At 32.8% G+C, this 20,407-nt stretch overlaps 1 protein-coding gene across 1 annotated transcript; it reads right to left on the bottom strand.

Moving 5' to 3' along the window:
- Positions 1 to 7,347: 7,347 nt before the first annotated feature.
- LOC133327978 (lipid droplet-associated hydrolase-like) lies at positions 7,348 to 9,179 on the bottom strand. Its single transcript, XM_061536524.1, has 2 exons — positions 8,978 to 9,179; positions 7,348 to 8,102 (listed from the first exon to the last, which is right to left on the bottom strand). Exons 1-2 carry the CDS (start codon positions 9,177 to 9,179, stop codon positions 7,363 to 7,365), a joined length of 942 nt encoding a protein of 313 aa, XP_061392508.1. The 3' UTR covers positions 7,348 to 7,362.
- Positions 9,180 to 20,407: the final 11,228 nt, after the last annotated feature.

The following is a 20,407-nucleotide window of genomic DNA, read 5'->3' as shown; positions in this document are numbered from 1 at the left end:
CCACTCATGCGAAAGTTGTTAAAATCCAGTGACAGCTCATTATATTGTTTACAAGCGTACAAAAGCATTTTGGTAAGAATTTTCCAGAAAAAAATTATTCGTGATGGAACAGAAAGATAATAGACTGAAAAGAGCTAAAGAGCATGGCCGAAAGTGGTGAACTGCCGAATTTGGTTTTTTTCCGATGAGAAAATATTCGTTGTCGCATATCATCAGAATAAATGCCGAATATTATCGCCAAAATATTCGGGATGGTGTATTAAAGCCTTGGGCACGCAAACATTTTGGCCGCAGACCTTGGACATTCCAACAGGACCATCCTGAAAGCGATGCACTATGTCGCGAGTTCATATAAACAGCGGCCAAAAATAGAAGGAGTTATCGTAAGTTAATGAAATTTGGTGCATGTGCTTTTTATTGGCCTAAAGAGCAACTGACAAAAAAATTGATAGATCGGACCAAGATTTAGTATACTTCCCATATAATGGGTCTTGAGAATGCCACCCTTTTTGGCCTATAAAATCTTTAATATTCAAACAAATTCAACGAAAATTGGCAATTTACATATAATTAGGCCTCTAAAGCAACTGACCACAAACTGGGTAAATCGGACCAAGATTTGATATACCTCCCATACAAAGGGTCTTGAAATTTTGGTCCTTGTCCAATTTAGATTGGACCAAGATTTGATATACCTCACATACAAAGGGTCTTGAAAAATCCGCTTTTTGGACATATAAATTGTTTATATTCATCCAAATTACATGAAAATTTCCATGTCTTCGTCCAAATTACATAGGTATTGTAATTTAGTTGTTGGCCCATATTTCAGGTACCTACCATACCAAAAGTCCCTAAAAATGTAACATTCTGTACTATAAAATCGTTATATACTGCTAAATTAAGTTTAGTAGATTTATTTTTGTTATTTTTATTATAATATAATTAATATTTGATATCATTTAGTAACTAATAAATTAATTTTTTATCATTCACAACATTTTCAAAACACACACATCAGAGATGCATATAAAATATTGTCTTCCCAAATGTACGATTTAGTATCATCCACGTTATAATCTCGGGCCTTTACTTTATGGGTGTTTAAGGATATCACAAGGTCGGATTGTAATATAAAATTCTAAATAAAAACCTTATTTAACTCGGCTTTAACAAAAGTTCGGGCTTTTAACAATTTTTTTGTTGGCATGACTTGTTAGTATCTTGTGAAAGTCGCTCAAAAGGTATTGTACTGCACTTTGCATATCCCATGCCTGAACTAATATTTTTCTGTATGAACTTTCCACATTCCAAGGTAATTCATGTGCGACCTCTAAATTTAGATTGTACGATTATGTCTCAAATGATCTGATAAATAAGTATAATTTTCAAACTGACTGAACATTTATTTAAAAGCTATATTTTAAAACCAATTCTCCCATATCTCCGCTTCGAATAACGTTTTTACCACTTAATTGCATATTTTATGTAAAATATTGTATTATTACTATGTTCTGAATCCATCTTCTCCTTCATATTTGACCCGCAATAACTTATTTAATTGTATACATAACATATTTGACCATTCGCTTGTAACCATTTCTGAATATGTCATATTTTTTCATAAGGTGGTCACCAAAAAGTTAAATAACTCTTAGGACCGCAGGACTCCGCAGCTAATTTTTTTTATTCCTTAAATAACACACTTTTCACTACTCAAATAAAACAAAATTAGAGCAAAACTTTTTTAAACTTTTTTTTCTGCTCCATTAATTTCAAAATTTGTTTAAAAAAATACATGAACTTAGTATTACAAGTGTGGACGACTGTATACACCATATGATATCTATATACATACAAACTAAAGCGAATCCTAGTATTTACATCCACAGCAACCAAAATAAACACTTTTTTAATAACCGTTAATTTGAATATTCAAATATTTGAGCATCAGAAAAACACACCCATTTTTCGAAAATATGGTAAAAAATCAGTTTATAAATAATTATCAGATTTGAATCTTTGTAGAGACAAAACTACTCAACATATCGATATAAAATTTCATATTTATTCTAATTGGAGTGTTTTCTATCATACCTCATCAAAAAAATTTGTCCTACAAGGTACTTGGCAGTGGTCGTGACACTGTGCGATGGTGGACGCGCCACCCAAGAATTGTTACAAAATGAGGTTCCTCACTTCATTTCCACCGCACAATGGCCACCAACATCTCCTGATACCAACCCGTTGGACTACTGTGTCTGGAGGATTTTGAAAAGTAAGGTTGGCACTAAAAATACCAAAGTGTCGATCACCTCAAGCAAGCGCTTCGCCGGGAATGGGCCAAAATACCGCAGAGCAAAAATCGGGCAGCGTGTGATGGTTTCATTGGCCGTGAAGGCCATAATCTAAACTTATTCTAAAATTTGAGGCTATTTCCGACATTTTTGCTTTCATTCAATAAAATTTAAAAAAAATGTGAAAAAATTATTGCGCTTGACTTTGTTACAGTTTTTTCATCTCACCCTGTACATTTACAGTATCTTCATCATAAAAAGAACAAATAGTTCTTCGAGTGTTAAAAAGTCTTAATAATTTAGAAATAACTTGCAAATACTAATATATACAGTTCCACAATTACCCTTCTCTTTTGTCCAGTGAATGACGTTAATATTTAGTAATATTTTTAGAAATTAAAAAAATAATTTTTAATTGTATTTGCTTTCAATGGAGTTAGTAACATGTCGTTCTCATTAATAACCTGTTATTTTACACTACAAGCTTCACACTTTTAAATTAGAGTTGTATTTAAAACAGATGGTTTACAAGACGGCCGTGTTTACACAAATAACTTTTTAATAGTGTGCGTTATTTACAAATAGATCGTAAAGACCATACAAATTATTTCGTTGAAAGAAGAAAAATTTTATTAAAACAACATTTTCAAGACATATTAGATTTGAGTTAATACTTTGCCCACACTGAAATCGAATATAAATATTTATTGCTTTGTAAATAAAGTTGTGGTTTTCCAATAACAAGTTTTACCTTCCAATAAAAATGCATTATGGCATTTTAATGCAAATAAAAATTATGTAAATTTCTAGACGCAGAAATAAATAACTGTATACGACTGTGTGGTTTCAAGTCTACTTTATTTCCATAAATGGTAATTAGTTAATTAATTAATTTAAGGCTGGATCTTTATACCACGCTAATGTTTTAGTCTACATTAGGTTACATTTGCATACATTTGCAAGTTGGCAAAAATGTGTATAAAATCAGGGTTTATTTTCTTAATCAGGCTAAATTTACCATGATTTACCATACAAAATTAAATCATCGTGCGGCATGGTTTATTTTAAATCATGATCGGAATCATGATACTACTGAGATGCAACGCGGTTTTTGTGCTAAAAAATACAACTCTCTCACAATGTAACAAAATTTGCAACTGTTTTCACATGTTGTTTGTTTTTAAATTTAACGGTTACCAAATACAAAATTAAATAACAATTATTTATAGAATTTTTGTGTTTTTCGTTGTTTTTTATAATTTCCAAACGATTACAGCATTGCAAAAACATTTCCATTGTTGTAATTCTTTGTTTCATGTTGAAATTGCAAAAAAAATTTTTGCAGCAAAATTTATAATTTTGTATGTATACTAACAAACATCAGCTGATCCGTATTTAGATCATGATTAAAGGTATGTGTAAACAATTAGGGTGTATTTCTGGATTTCGTTAATCGAGTCGATTTAAAATCGTATATGTAAATGTACTTTCAATTTCTCGATTTTCTCGAAATCAGATCATTTCAAATACAACTCTGCTTGTGTACCAAAAAATGCATCACTTCTCCTTAAAGTGGCAACGCTGTACGCCTCAAAATTCAAACTACAAGAAAATTGTAACCGCCGATAATTATTAAATTGGTATAGTAAAATTTATAAAATAACAAATATTACTATAATTTTTGATATAATGTAGAGCAATTCCTATTAAATGTATGAAAATATTAATTGAAAAATTGCCACAAAAAAATAAAAAACCAGAGAAATGTGTAGGTATATATAAACAATAGCAGACAAATAAACTTCATATCATTTTAATTCTAGTCCAAAGATGTAGGATTTTGTATTTAGAAATAGAGTCGATACAGAAGCCATGGTCTATATAGATTTATAGATTTGATGTATGTCGTATGTATAACGGAGTAGTTTAAATTCCTCTTCTGATCCTTAAAGTGCGTTTAGATTTACGAAATCTACTCGATCTCAAATGTCAATTCCATAGCGTATATGTCAAATATAATCCACTGGATGTGTGAACAGGAGAAGAGTATATATATGTCACTAAGTCCAGTCCATGATGTATCTTGTTCTTCTTCCTTCGTGGCCTTCTCCTTATCTCGCTTTTTTATGTCTTTTGAGTGCCGGAATTCTCATAAATTCTCACAACATGACCTAGCTAATGTGACACTTGTTTTAAGCGGATTTGGTATGCAGGTCTTAGGCTGCGGCTTAGCTCGCCGGAAATGGGTGGATTCTTTCCGCTTTAAATGTCAATATAAAATTTTATACCTGTTTTTGAATTCAAACGAAGTTAAATAAATGATAAGTTAAATTGAATTCTATTAATCGGATGTATTCCAAAATATTATACCATTAAGCCATAGTTTAAATTGAACACCATATAGATTTCCACTTTAACGAGGTTTAGATGTTACACCTCTATGGCTTTTCCCTCCCCTTATGACATTTTTCAGTCAGCCATGGTATTTTCATGCCATTAATTTTTGAAAATACCCCAAACACAATCAAATCAGCCGCTATCTAATTAATTTTCAACCCATTTTTAATTTAGAAATCAACACATTTTGCTAAATATTAACAAGTTTCAAAAATGCATCATATAAATAATATTCATTTTTAATTTCGTTTTTTTATTAATTCAATTTAAATTTAGTTATTTTTCTTTTAAACAATTTATTTAAATTTATAGAATTTTTAAATATTTTACACAATATTTTAATAGTATTTTTTTTTATTGTTTGTGATTAGAGTATAATTTTTATAATATATAATATGTCTTTTTTAACTTTTTATAGCATGCACTTATTTTTATGTTTTCTTACATTATTTTATTTATTATATATTATATATACAATTTCTTTTATTTATCTGTTTTTATATTTATATGTATTTTTAAATTAGCATTATTGATTAATATTTACTTTAGGTATCTTATTTTAATTTTTCATATTTTTTTCTTTAAAAATTAATTTTAGATTATATTAACGTATATCATTGAATTTTTATATGCAAATTATATATTTTTATTTTTTAATTATTTTAAATCATATTTAATTATTGTAGGATATTTTCGTGAATACCCCTAATACGATATAATTGTAATGCAATTACCAACGCCTTAAAATATTCTTTACAAAAATCAAAATGGTTATGTAATTATTGTGAATGATGTAACCAATTTAATCACGTGGATCAATAGATTATGGCTCTTTATGGCAACTTTTGGGTTTGAGGTTATAGCAAGTTTTTTTGGGTTTTGGTACTCACTCAAATTTTGCTTCTATTTTCCAAACCTGAGGATTTTAATGTTTTGTGGGGTTTCTTTTAGGCTCATTTTGTTATTATATTTCACCATAGAAATATGTTCGTGCTATGTGGTGTATCCGCCTTTATTTCACAGCTTGTATTTGCTGATTGCCGCGGTTAAAAAAATCAGCAAATAGTTTAGCTGTGGTATTTTTTTGTTTACCACTATATTCTATGGAATATAATAAATATTTTTCATATTTAAAGAAAATGGATTTTTTTAAAAAAAAAATATGTTTCAATAAAAGATTCTCACCTGAATATCTTGTTCAGTTGATTTTTTTTTATCTTAAAATTTTGTTAACCAACAAAATTATCCGGAAATTATTAACTATTGATTTTAAAAAATATATAACTGTATATTTTTTTTTGCAATTTTATCGTTATTTTCTATTTTTTTAATGATAAAATTTCACCACTTGAAGTAATATAATTGCTTGACTTTTGGTGACCTCTTTTAATCAATGTGGCAAACTGATTGTTCACTGTGATTCTTTTTAAGGTTAACCTCACACGTTGGAGTTTCATACCAGTGATGAAAAATCGGATTTTTCCAACTATGGTGGATCCTACATTTTTTTTAATGTTTGGCGATCTATATAGAGGGATCTTACACATTTTTAATGTTCGGCGGCAATTGTAGGGGGCGGTGATGTCATTAATTATTTAATAATTTATTTATGTTTTTTTGGTTAATATTATTAATCAATACTACTATAATTGTTATTATTATTTTATAATCATAAAAATTATAAAAATTATTCTATGTATGTTCAAATTGTTCTATTATTATGTATTTGTTTGGATATGATGCGATTTGTTGTTCAACATTGAATATCAAACAATTTGTACTGCCGATCGTACAACATTTCACCTGAGAACAGTTTGGTGTAGTAACGCCACCAAAAGTAAGAAGGTCAATTTTCGATCTAAGAATCCCTATAGATCTTTTGTTTACATTTTTTTATTGGATTGGTGAGTCGTGAATAATATTATTGTAAAAATAATAATTTTATTCTAAAAAAAAAATTACAAAACGAGAGATGGGGTACTACAAATGTTTCTCATAAAGGTAAAGTCAGAGACCCCACAGAATACTTTGGAGGTGATTGATATGTTTGGTGTTTTTAGTTGGTTGCTGCTGGTGGTATATGTTCATTCACAATGAATGATGGAAAAAGGGTAAGTGTTTATCAAAATAATTAATACCAACTTGGATAAATGTTTTCTTTTTTCTTTCAGGATTAAAAGACATGACGAGGAAAATATGAGGCAGTCAAATGACTGAAACAATAACAAAAAATATCCTCTTCTTCGGGATGCGATGTTGGTGTTGGCGGTATCCATGTGTGGTTACACATGGATGTAGTGATGGGTGAAATATGAATATGAAAAACTATTCATATATAATAAATAACATATTTTGTGTGATGTCCCACAAAATACCTTTGCTTGGATTTATGAGACAAAGTATGAAGTATGGCCTAAGGTATTCATACACAACCATAAGGTGGTTGTCACATCTGGGAAAACAGTAGGTATTCGATCATGTTTTGTAAAAAGCGTTTTCGATATTCTGCAGAAGGTTCTTACATTTCACATTTGTGCTGGTCATATGGATGTGAATAAACCAACGAATTGAAATCAATAAATTACCATATAAATAAATAATTTATTTTAAATGCAATAATATTACTTTTCATAAATATTTTATTCTTATAGACTTCATACAGCCTATCTTATTTCGTGCCCAGTATTTCCGAATTTTCAATAATCATATCACCAATAATCTCTCCCATTTGTTTCGAATGACGCAACACAAATGAATGATCAATTTTCTTGGTATCCAATTGAGCATCAATGTCGGGAAATTGTTCTTTCAATTGATTATAGTATTTTACCGGAACCCAGCCATCAGTTGTGCCATAGTAAAGCTTCAGCAACGGCATATTATCGCGGATTATATCCTTTTGTAAGCCACAGACACGAGCCATTTCATCTTCAGCTAAAAATACTACTTTTTCGGTAACAGTAGCCTTTATGTAACCCAATACGGTGTTTAAATGATTACTGGGTATGGATGAAAACCAAAAATAGATTTGTACTAGCAGAACTAGTAAAAGTTTAGGCAAGCGATTTAGCAAGGCAATAAGGAAACCAAAAACCGAATATAATGGCAAACCAATTTTTGTGAAGGTCCAGCCATTTGGTGATTCAATCATTCGTTCGATGGTGGGAAAGAGCAGATAACATTTTTTGATACGTTTGCGTATGGATTCATTTCGTAGAAGTTGTAGAACCATCCATGCTCCTATTGAATGGCCCATTAAATGGATTTTTACATTTTCGGGGACATATTTTTCAATGAATTCGATTTTGTGACGAATTTGCCCATCCAAATCGAAAAGTTCTTCATTGCCTTTAAGTTGAGGTACTTCACGAAGGCTATTTTCGGGAGGATCATCATGGCCAGCATGTCCTATAGGATAAAAAGTGTGATATTATAATTTATGAAATACTAGACAGTAAAGATAATAAACTGGAAAATGATTCCAACTAATAGCTAAAATAGTATTTTACTAAAATTGGAAGTAATAATAATTACATCGAAATAAAAATAAATAAAAAGTATATTCAAAAAATAATATAATATATATATATATATATATTCAAATAATATATAATAATAAAAAATATTTCGAAGAAGATAAACTTTAAAACACCATATTATGAAAGGATTTTATATCATTTCGTTTGGAACTCATAAAAATAATGGACATATAAATATCGGAGTAAAATTCTAAGACGTATTTTCCGAAAAAAAATTGAGAAAGAGTGCTGAAATTGGTTGTAATTTGATAGTATCAGTTTTTGTTGGCAAAATCTATGAACATTGCCTCACTTTTCGGGGTAGACCACATATATTTTCAATTCAATTTTGTTCAACTTGGAATTCAAAGCCTTCAGGTCCATTAAAGATAAATTACAAAATGCATATGAAACGCTTAACCTAATAAAGGTTACGTTTTCTTTCGTCGAAATCGGGATCTGGTCTAGTTCGAAGAATTGTGACTATAGTATTGCGTGTAATGATATTTTTGAAAATCATTCTAAAATTCTACTGTACAGATTCAAATAATATACAAAAATCTAAATCCTCAATAAATTATCGATTCATTTTTGAATTTTAAACGTTCTTAGTTGAGATTATTTGTTACAAAAATTGAATATATTCCAGAGGGAAAAAACACTTCTTCAAAATACCTCATAGAAATTAAGATTTGAATGCAACATCGTCAGCGACATGAGTCAGCTTTCACTTTCTTAGCTTTTGTTTTGAGAGACGACACTTACCAATTACCCAAACGGGCATTTTCTTTTCGAGACGTTCATGCAAAGTTTCACAGAATTCGCCATAGAAGCCAGGTAGACCGGGATTTCCAGTTATACATATGGCTACTTCTCGAACATCGTCCACAGATTCTTCCACCCAGCCACCATAGGTGATGATACGAGTTGGTACATTACAAATATTAACAAACGCCTCCTTCATCATTTTATATTAAATGTAACCTTTCAACTCTGTTTGATAATGATTTCCCAGTAATCTTTCAGTTAATAACAGGTAAAGCCCTATAATCGGCCGGCTTTTGAACAGTGACTGGCGAGCAAATCTTTATATTTTGTTGTTGTTATGTCCAACTTTCGTTTTAACAGCTGTTGGAGAACAGGGATACATAAGTCGATTTGATACAAACCGATAAATCGATATTTGATAAGAAAAATTGCTGTTGATGTCATGTTCTGACGGCTATTTGAACGATTTTGAAACGTACTTTACTGACCTCTACATTTCAAAGTATTTCAGAATCGTTATTTCGTGAACAAAAATCTTTTTGAATAGAAATATATACCTTACAATTATGAACCTTTTCCGAACTGTAAGATTCTACAATTTTTTACAACGACAACAATTTTTTATTATATCGGGAACAAATAGTAAATTCTTGCAGTGCGGTAACATTATCAAATCCTATATAGAAATTAAATATCTGCGGCGATTTCTGAACCACCGTGCATAAATAAAACAAGTAAAAACCAGTAAGGAAAATAGTAAAGTCATGCGGGCCGACTATATGATACCCTTCACCACTATGGGTATATTAAACAGATACATCCTAACTGACGTCGCATTTTCCTTCCTTGAAAGACCATTAACATGAAATTGAATGAACTATGAAATGTGATCTTTATCTAAATGCGAACCAACTTAGATCAATCCATAAGCATGCCATTAGTTAGTTATAATGGTACAAAATCATGTAAACCAATTTAAACAAATATCAATCGGACAGACGTTCATTATTTGGAGTCCAATTAACAAGAAGTCGGTCGGAAATCTATATGGGCTATGTCTGTACGTTGTGCAAAATTTCGTGTCATTCTGACAAACATGAGGAGTTTGGTGCACCATTTACATAAAATCGGACGAAAATATACATGGACGCTATATCCATATCTGAAACGATTTAAACGAAGCTTGCTACAGGTTTGGTTATACAAACTTCTGTATGTTTTGTTCATATAGTCCATATTTGGGTCCTTGGTGAATCATTTACTTAAAATCAGACGAAAATATATATGAGATATGTTGCATGTGACTTTATTATTTTTTTTTTATTTTGTTATCGGCAGCTATTTTGTTATCGATGTGTTTCGTGGCTGCCGGTCTAGAAGAAATAAGCCGGATGCGGTAGGCTATGAAGTTGGCTGCATATAAACAGTGTTGCAAAGATGGAAAAATGAAATGAATCATGAATTGTAGTTAGTGGATGCGGTCACGTAACGTGCATGAAATGCAACACTGCGTGAGCGTAATAGGTTTGGATGTAGCATAAAACAGACATAAATAAATGTCGGAAAATTGTGCGAAAAATGAAAAGGAGGGAAAATCATGCTTGGGTTTCGGCCATATAAAAGGAGCGAATGAGAGAAAAATCGCCATAGTTATTTGTGTCAATTAAAAATCCAATTGGATTTTTTGCCCAAAATAAAAAAATCAAAATCAACAAAAAAAAACCTAATTGGAAATAAACAAAATTTATATATTTTTTCTTCAAAGTTTATTGTGGTGTTGTTGGTGCATGTTGTGCGTATACCAAAATGTAAGCATGTTGCTTAATGTGTTTGTTTTTTGTCGCTTCAATATCTTGTACTTTTTTGTTTTATTAAAGTTGAACGCCTATAAAAAACTGCACACCGCCGAAGAAACTGACCCCTCCCAAATATCTGCGAGGAGGAGGTCAGATAAAATTTTGAAGAATATTCGGAAGAAATTTTGAAGAAGATATTTGAAGAAAAACGTTGGGAAAACAGCCTTGAAAAGTTGCCAAAATCCTGCCAATAATCCCCTTTAAATCCGTATGGAGAGGGAACAAAAAATCCTGGTAATCCGTGATGATTTGCTCTGTCGCTGGTAATGAACCCCTACAATAAAGAAACCAGAAAATATATATATTAAATCGTTGGAAACCAGGTAAAAGAATATTAATATAATACTTACCAATTCGAGCCAATGCTGGAATAATGGAATTGTCAGTTTCCCTATGCAAATCAAAAAAACCTGAAATGAGATAAAAGAAAGAAAACGTTAAATTCAATTTTTACGAAAAAGACACAAAACTATAAAGAAGACAAAAAAATATAAGTAAAACAATCATCTATGTTAGTAATAAGTTGTGAATGTTAGTAGTTAGTTTAGTATTAAGGAATTTTTAATGAGTATATATTGTGAGGATTTTTAACTTCTTTTATTAACTGGTGAGCTAGATTACCACATAGCTACGTGGAGCAAGTATTTGAATAATTTTTCGGATGAAATTTAACCGCCTACGTCACCACTAACAGAGCTCTCTTAGGTAGGTGTAGTTGTCTAAGGTAGCCTAAATTTGGCAGTGTAACATGCCCAACGCTAAGTGTTGGTAATCTACGATATTGATTCACACTGAGAGAAAAGGAGTTAGGAGTTCATGAATTGACATAATTTTTCATGTTTTGTGTTAGATTAAGGTCCAAAAAAAATGTCAATAAATGATTTTTATGTTTGATTTTATGTTATTAGAAATTATGTTGTGTTAAGTTTTCTTTGTGAGAGAGGGAATTAGGTGTAAGTTTTCGTGAGGTAAGTGTGTGTGGAATTTGGGGCCCTTTTAAATATAAAACTTTATTAATTGGACTAAAGGGTCAAGGATGGGCGGGCATAGTGGAGGAGCACTAAACCAAGCTCCTTCGTCATAGGTGTATGTTGTGTTTGTTTATGTTTTTGTGTTTTGTATGATCCAAAAATTTCTAGTTGTTCGTTCCCTAGGGTTGATGGTGGCAAGGGTTGAGAACTCCCCTGATCGAAAAGTGTTCCCAACTGAGCTAGTGCGAACCCCGCCATAACGCCGCATTAGGTCTAGAACGTAACAATATGGCGCCCAATATAATTCAAAAAAATCAGCATCCGAAGCACCGTACATCAATATGGCGCCTAGGATGACACCAAAAATATGTGCAATAAAACTTAAGCACTGTGCAATAGCCTATAGGGGGCAATAGATTAAAATGAAAGATCGCATTTTTAATTAGCTAACGGATATTGCATCCACTTTTTAGATTTAGAATAAACTGTGATAAATGTGCAATATTTAGTTTAGAGAATTAAAAATTAGGATATTTCATTCCATCATTAGGGTCAAGTGCAATAGCTTTTTGTTCGTTTAGTGTAACAAAGATTGTATTGTCTTATGACCTGTGTTTTATGTGTTTCTGTTTGTTTTTAAAGTAGCAGCAATAGGATTTAGGTTAGCAGTGGACGAAATTGCAATATCTGCTATGACTATGAGAGCCATAGACTGTATTGACGATCTAGTCCGTAAATGAGATCTCTTTTCTTCGATGTGTTAGAAAACTGCCATACTGCTACCCAAAACGGAAATTATGTCCATTTAAATGTATGTAAATGTCCAATATATTTAATCAATACATCATGACGACCTAATAAGGCCACTTTATTATGAAAATGTTTTTTGTTTACAAATAAACAATACCCCACACACAATCTCACGTTAGCCGAAAATACTCCTAAGACCTCTCGTTTTTGTTTAAAAATATTTGTTTATCTCTTTTGTGTTGTCTAATTGTTTTTACCTTTATATTTTTTTTATTTTTTGTGTAACTTATATATTTTAATTTTTGTTTAACCTATATATTTTTAATTTAATTATTCTTTAACGATTACGTAGATTAGGTGTTTATCTCTTTATGTTTTTTTGTCTTTACTATCAAAAAATATATATAAAAATATAATAAATTTTAATATATTGCTATCTAATGAGCACAAGTAACGCCGGTAAAAGTCGAAGAAAGAGAAATAGATCGCTTGCGTTCGATCTTAGTAGAACGTCTATTTCTTCTCCAAAGCCCAAAACTAAGAAAAAAGAAAAAGCTACAAAAATGCCTAATGTTAACAATAACGCCGACCCAGCAATAAGGGATTTATCGGGTTCTATTAACAACCCCAAACCTAGCACTAGCGCTGACTCTGGAGTTTTGCATCCAAATATCCCAAATCCTAATATTCCACAATCTAATATACAACATCATAATCCACAACCTACTCATCCAATCGAAGTTGACCAACTGGTAAGGAGTTTGGTCCAGGATAGTTTAAACCACGCACAGGCGAACCTACAATCTATGGTTCAGCAAAGTGTGACCAAAGAAATGGAAAAGGTCTACACTGTCCTTGATAAGTTGAACGATACTGTGGCCAGATTGTCACTAAATACACACCATGAATCGCAACCTCCAACAACACAGCCTACCCAAAATCCATTGCGTCCATCTCCAACTCCAAGTAGGGAAAATGAACCGAGGTTAGGTAGAAGCCACACCATTACGCCATCTTTCGTGAGCACCCATAGTTGCCAAGGTATAAAAATAGAAAGGTTTGGCCTAAACTTCTCTGGTAGACCCAATACATTGTCTGTAGAAGATTTTATATATAGACTAGAGCATTTTCAAAAACTCTATAATTTGGATTGGAAAGATATCCTTAATGAATTCCACATGATAGTTTCAGGGCCAGCAAACGAATGGTTTTGGTTAGAACAGATGAACCACAATATATCCAGTTGGGAATCGCTGAAACACGCCTTATGCGAACGTTTCAAAGTAAAAAGAACATGCTTTGAGGAAATGCGCGATTTACTAGAACGCAAACAAATGCCCGGAGAATCAATTGACTCATTTTTTCACGACTTAAATTCGATGAGGTCGAAATTGGAAAGACCAGTATCCGAATACGAGATGATTTCCCTCGCAAAAAAGAATTTGAGAAAAAATTTAGCAGGAATAGTTTATTCAATGCAAGTATCTTCTCTTGAGCAGTTGAGGATACAATGTTTAGAAGTAGAAAAGACGTTTTTCCGACGCGAATTCACTCCTACACCTACTCCTTTAAATAATAGACCAGTACGCGTTAATGCTATGCAAGAAATAAGCGATGTAGAAACTTATGAGGTGATGCCAGATCCTGAAGAAGTGGTAGACGTTTCGGCAATTAAGGCGCAATTAATATGTTGGAATTGTCTAACACCTGGGCATGGGTTCAGAGATTGCCTTTCTTCACAGAGAAACCTATTTTGTTTCAAATGTGGCAAACCGAACACCATAACCCCAAAATGTACAAATTGTAGGTCGGGAAACCCGAAGAAGAACATGGTTGCAGCGGGAAACCACCGTTCTGTCGAACAGCCCGCAGATCCGAACCCTCAACTAATTCAGAATGTCAACTAAACCAGGAGAGAGAATATAACAAACTACGTCATTATTTGCCACTGAAAGAAAGGGAACAAAATTATGACAAAGTTAGGGCTAGAATATTCTCCGAACAACCCGAAACAGACAATAGTCTAGTACAAAACTCAAATGCCATTAACAATTCCGAAAAATTATTCAAAAATAGTAAAAGAATTAATAAGTTAAGACAGAAACAAAAACAAAACAAAATATTAAAAAAATCATTGTCTGAGGCGGTCGTAAGATCCCAGCATAGTACCGATTTAAGACCTTATGCCGATATTAAAATAGAAGGTAAGGAGATTAAAGGCTTACTAGACTCTGGTGCTACAGTCAGCCTTTTGGGAAAGTCATGTAGATAAACGGTTGAAGATTTGGGAATCCAAATAAAAAACTATATCTCTAATGTAACTACCGCATCTGGTCAAAGACACCGTATATTAGGAGTAATCGAAGTAGATGTAGAGTACCAGAATAAAATAGGCAAAATGAAATTCTTCTTGTGTCCTGATTTGGAGCAAGAGTTATATCTAGGGATCGACTTTTGGAAAATCTTCGGAATTGCACCCGAACTCTTCCCTGTAGAGGAAATAAGCTTAGATATCCAGAAGCAAATTCATGGCTCAACAACTAATGAAAACAGTAACATGCATGTGTTAACTGAAGACCAGCAGAAAAGATTAAACGAAATCGTCAACAAATTTCCATCGTTTGAGAAGAATGGATTAGGATGTACCCATTTGGAGAAGCATTCCATAAAATTAGTCGAAGGAGCAAACCCAGTCAAGGATCGACATTATCCTCTTTCGCCGGCAGTACAAGACATTGTTTACAAGGAAATTGATAATATGCTAAAATTAAATGTTATAGAAGAAAGCGACTCGCCGTGGAGCAACAGGACCACAGTCGTAAGAAAACCTGGCAAAAACCGATTCTGCTTAGATGCAAGGAAATTAAACGCATTGACCATCAAGGATGCTTATCCGTTGCAGAATATAGATGGTATCTTGAGCCGCATAGACCAAACGCATTATATTAGCAGCGTCGACCTGAAGTATGCGCTTTGGCAAATTGAATTAGAAGATGAAGCCAAACCATACACAGCCTTCACTGTACCAGGTCGACCGCTATACCAATTCAGGGTAATGCCATTCGGCCTATGCAACGCTGCACAGAGACTGTGTCGTCTAATGGATCGTGTAATCCCCGGCCGATTAAAATCTAATGTGTTCATCTATCTAGACGACCTACTTATTATTTCTGATGAATTTGAGACACATCTAAATCTCTTAAACGAAGTAGCGGAGTGCTTACAAAAAGCCAACCTTACTATTGGCCTAAAAAAATCCTTATTTTGTTTCCGTGAATTGCGATATCTTGGATTTATAATTGGAAACGGATGTTTAAAAACAGATCCAGAAAAGGTGAGCGCAATTCTGAAAATTCCTATACCAAAAAGTCCACGTGAAGTAAGGAGCTTCTTGGGAACCGCCGGTTGGTACCGACGTTTCATCCAAGACTTCGCGACCTTATCCTCTCCCCTTACGGACACACTCAAAAAAGGACAAAAGTTCAATATAACTCCGAAAGCAGCAGAATCGTTCACAAAATTGAAAAAGGCACTAACCTCCGCACCTGTTTTGCGCCATCCCGATTTTAGAAGAGAGTTCTTCATTCAGTGCGATGCCTCTGAATATGGGATTGGAGCAGTACTTTTCCAAAAGGATGATGATGGAGGTGAATACCCAGTAGCATTTTATTCTCAAAAACTGAACGACAGTCAGAGAAACTACTCGGTCACAGAAAAAGAGTGCTTAGCTGCGGTATTAGCTGTTAAAAGATTCCGACCATACGTGGAGCTCATGAAATTTTCAATAATAACAGACCATGCAAGTCTCAAGTGGCTGATGTCCCTAAAAGATTTGAGTGGGAGACTTGCCAGATGGTCGCTGCAGCTACAGGCCTTTGACTTCTCAATTGAACACCGTAAAGGCTCGGAGAACATTGTAGCCGATACCCTGTCTCGACTCCCAATTGACTCAAATATAACTATAGAAGAGATTTCAGAGGATAATCTGCTTGACTTTGAAACCACAGCATTTGAAAGCGACGAGTATATGGAGTTAATAAACACAATCAAAACTAACCAAGAACGACTTCCAGATTTGAAAGTGGACAATGGAAAAGTATACATCCGACTGAACCATTTTGATGAAACCACAATGGAATTTGAGTGGAAATTATGGATACCAGAGGATATTACGCACGCAATAATCGAAAAAGCACACAATTTTACACAATCTGTGCATGATGGTATCCACAAAACCCTAAATCGGCTGAAAACTTATTATTATTGGCCTAAAATGACTTCTCAAGTCAAACAATATATAAATAAGTGCCAAGTTTGCAAAGAAACAAAGTCCACCAACCAAACAATGCGACCTTCCATGGGAAACGAAGTGGTGACGGAACGACCGTTCCAGAAAATTTATATAGATTTTCTTGGGAAATACCCTAGGTCAAAGGGAGGAAATGCTTATATCTTCATAGTGATGGACCATTTCACGAAATTTATATTCTTAAAAGCGATGAGAGAAGCTACAGCGAAAAACGTGGTACAATTTTTGGAAAAGCAAGTGTTCCAAATATTCGGAGTTCCAGAAATAATACACAGTGACCACGGCAAGCAATTTGTATCTAATATGTTTGAAGAAATGGTCAAAAGTTATAAAATAAATCATATGACAACCGCATATTACTCTCCACAATCGAATGCGGCAGAGAGAGTGAACCAGTCTGTGCTGGCGGCGATAAGGACTTACGTCGAGAATGATCACCGCGACTGGGATTTGTACCTGGGCGAAATTGAGAAGGCTCTCCGAACATCGGTACATTCTGCCACAGGGGTCAATCCGTTCTTCGCATTATTTGGATACAACATGTTCACTAACGGAACCGATTATAAATTAGCGAAAAAACTGAGATCACTTACAGACCATCAAATAGTGCAATTAAATAAAAACGATAGATTAGAATTATTGAGGGAACAGATTAAAAACAAGTTGCATCAATCATATGAGTCCAGTTCTAAAAGATATAATCAAAGGTCAAGAAATGTTAATTTTAAACCTGGCCAGGAAGTATACCGTAGGAACCACATTTTGTCCAATTTCAAGAACAATATTAATGCAAAGTTTTGCAAAAAATTCTTGAAGTGTAGAATTGTACGACCTATCGGCAACAATATGTATGAACTGGAGACTCTTCAGGGAAAACCCCTTGGCAATTTTCACACGAAGGATATAAAAGCATAATAAAAGAATTAAAAATAAATCTGTGATATAACAACATAAGTGCAATATTTATTAATAAAATGTCTGTAGTGTAGTCCATTTTTTTAATCAATGTTGTATTTGTTGTAATTATATCAAAAGATTATTTTCTATTTTTTTTTTCATTTATATCCAAGTAGTATAATATTCAGAGGCAATATATTGAGAAGATCGTGCAATAGACATAAACATATATAACAAAGTGCAATAACAACATCTGTGATACCAAAAATCCTTAGTGCAATATAGGTTAATTAAATTAGTTCGTGAATGTCCCAATTTATTAATCTATGTTACAATGGACTTTTGTCCCAAATAGTGTTATTCACTTAGTTGTAATGTTATGACTGAAGCAAGGAAATTTTCTCAATAGCCCGGCTGAATGAGACTACAGGGCGTGGGAGTTCCCCACGTTGGGCTCACAACACACAAATTCAATTATTATTAATATTATTGCCACCATCTCATATGTTCCTAGAATGCAACAAAACCATAAAAAAATCTGTTTGAAAAATACCAAGGGTAAGCATATCCTTTCATTGGAAACGTAATAAAATTACATCTCCAAACCAACATTATAAATTAGCAACCAAGAGCCTGCCACACAAAAATGTCTTCCACAAACATTGAGATCTCATCATCCATATCTTTCTACCTGAGCTGACTATACAGCCCAAGAAAATAGAGAATTTGTTCGTCAATACAATAATCATTAACTATAAAATGTATAACACATTGTTGTTCAGAAAAAATCACATCATATAATCCATATAAATGAATTAAATATTCTTATAAAAGTTTTCCGCTTGAAAATTTGTTTCTTTTTTATTTATATGTTGAAATTAAGCCAAATCATAGTAGGAGTAGTTTCATATACCACATACTACACATCATTTTAAAAAGCTTCCATTAATACCACAGTTCCAAAAATATTTACCAACAATTTATCTATTTTTTGTTGCATATAGCTTTGGAGCGAGATAGTAAAACAATATTTCATACACAATCAATATATTTTTCACTCATATCCTTGTGCCGAATTATGTACCAGATTGTCTGAATAAACAAATTGTAAATCGCATGAGAAGACCTGTAAGATATTTAACGAGGAAATTACGCTCCAGGTAAATGATGATGGCGCACACACAAATGTTTAGCAATCTAACCAAACTTTTACGATATTATATTATTTTTTATACCTATCCTCAAACCACAATTTCACCATTATAAATAATTTCAAAACATATTATATTGTCCGTCCGCACAAGAAAATTATTTGTCCGTCCGCACCAAAGAAAATATACAACGATCAACTTACCTGAATAGGAGTTGCACTCCAAACGAACATTTCAACCATAACCGGCAAATGATGTTTTGTTTTTGTTATAAATAATTCAGCATGCAAATGATGTTGGTGTAATTTTTAAAATGTCCATCGTTGTCGCGGGTATAGATTGCCTGCTTTCCTGGGATCTGTTGTCCTTTTTATTAAGAAAAATTGAGTACCTATAGGAATAGAAAACAATAACATTAGTAAATAATAACAACATCAATGTAAGATGAACCTGAAACTATATAAAAATGGGAAAAAATGTTATATTAACAGTCTATTGAAGAATAATAAAATATGTAGTTAAATAAAATGCTCTCTAAATATAAAATAAATGTAGTCAATTTTGAACTGGTTACACATACTGCCCAACAAACATTCCCATTTTCCAAAGCAATCATTTTCAAATAAAATCATCCACCACTCGTATACAGAGATTTGCAATAAATATGCATTAGATTGATTTAGTTAGTTTTCCTTTCAAAAATATTCATTAAAAGGAAAAAATCTAATTCACAAATGTCGTGTATGTACACATATCCAATTATTTTCCATTTTAAACTATGTTTATTTTCACTGCATTTATCAGTAAAATTATGCTGCGGGTCAGTCACATAATCACAAAAATTAAAAACACTTCTTCCATATTAAAATTCACATATTCATTGGTTAACCCACAAAAAAAACACCATCTTCCACAGCTGAAAACAATCAGCAATGAGAAACCACTCACCTAATGCTCTTAATTTCAAAGGTGCCAGGAATGTTTATAATCTCATGGGCAACATAAAATAGTATTTTCCAACAGCCACCATTAATAAAAATTATGTGGTTATATGGCTGTAGCAATTACACACAATAATCAACACCAATTTCACCAGCCACAATTTCTGTAAAAAGAAAACAAAAATGTTAATAATCAGGTATCCAATAAGAAAAAAATAAATATGTTACCTCTTTTTTCTGTTTTGTATTTGAACATCACCACACAAGCCTGCTATGTATTGTCCCAATGTTTCTTATTGGAATATGGACAATGTGCAATATGCTGACTGCAAGAATGAATACACCGCATACGCATCTCATTGAAATATGAAGGGTGTGAATGGCAGGTATGTGTGTGTTAGCACACACAAATGTATGCGACTGACGCTAAATTTTAGGCGTGCAAATACACACACACTTACGTATATACATGGCCACCGCTAGTTTTTGCGTACTCGCAAACACACATACCCCATAATGAAAATTTTCCATTCATTTATTTTGCGTTTTACC

The sequence above is a fragment of the Musca vetustissima genome, unplaced genomic scaffold (genome assembly GCF_032173495.1).
Source record: "Musca vetustissima isolate MV318-11 ecotype Yass unplaced genomic scaffold, APGP_CSIRO_Mvet_v1 utg20399, whole genome shotgun sequence".
NCBI lineage: Eukaryota > Metazoa > Arthropoda > Insecta > Diptera > Muscidae > Musca > Musca vetustissima.
This window is presented reverse-complemented; position numbering and strand designations above follow the sequence as displayed.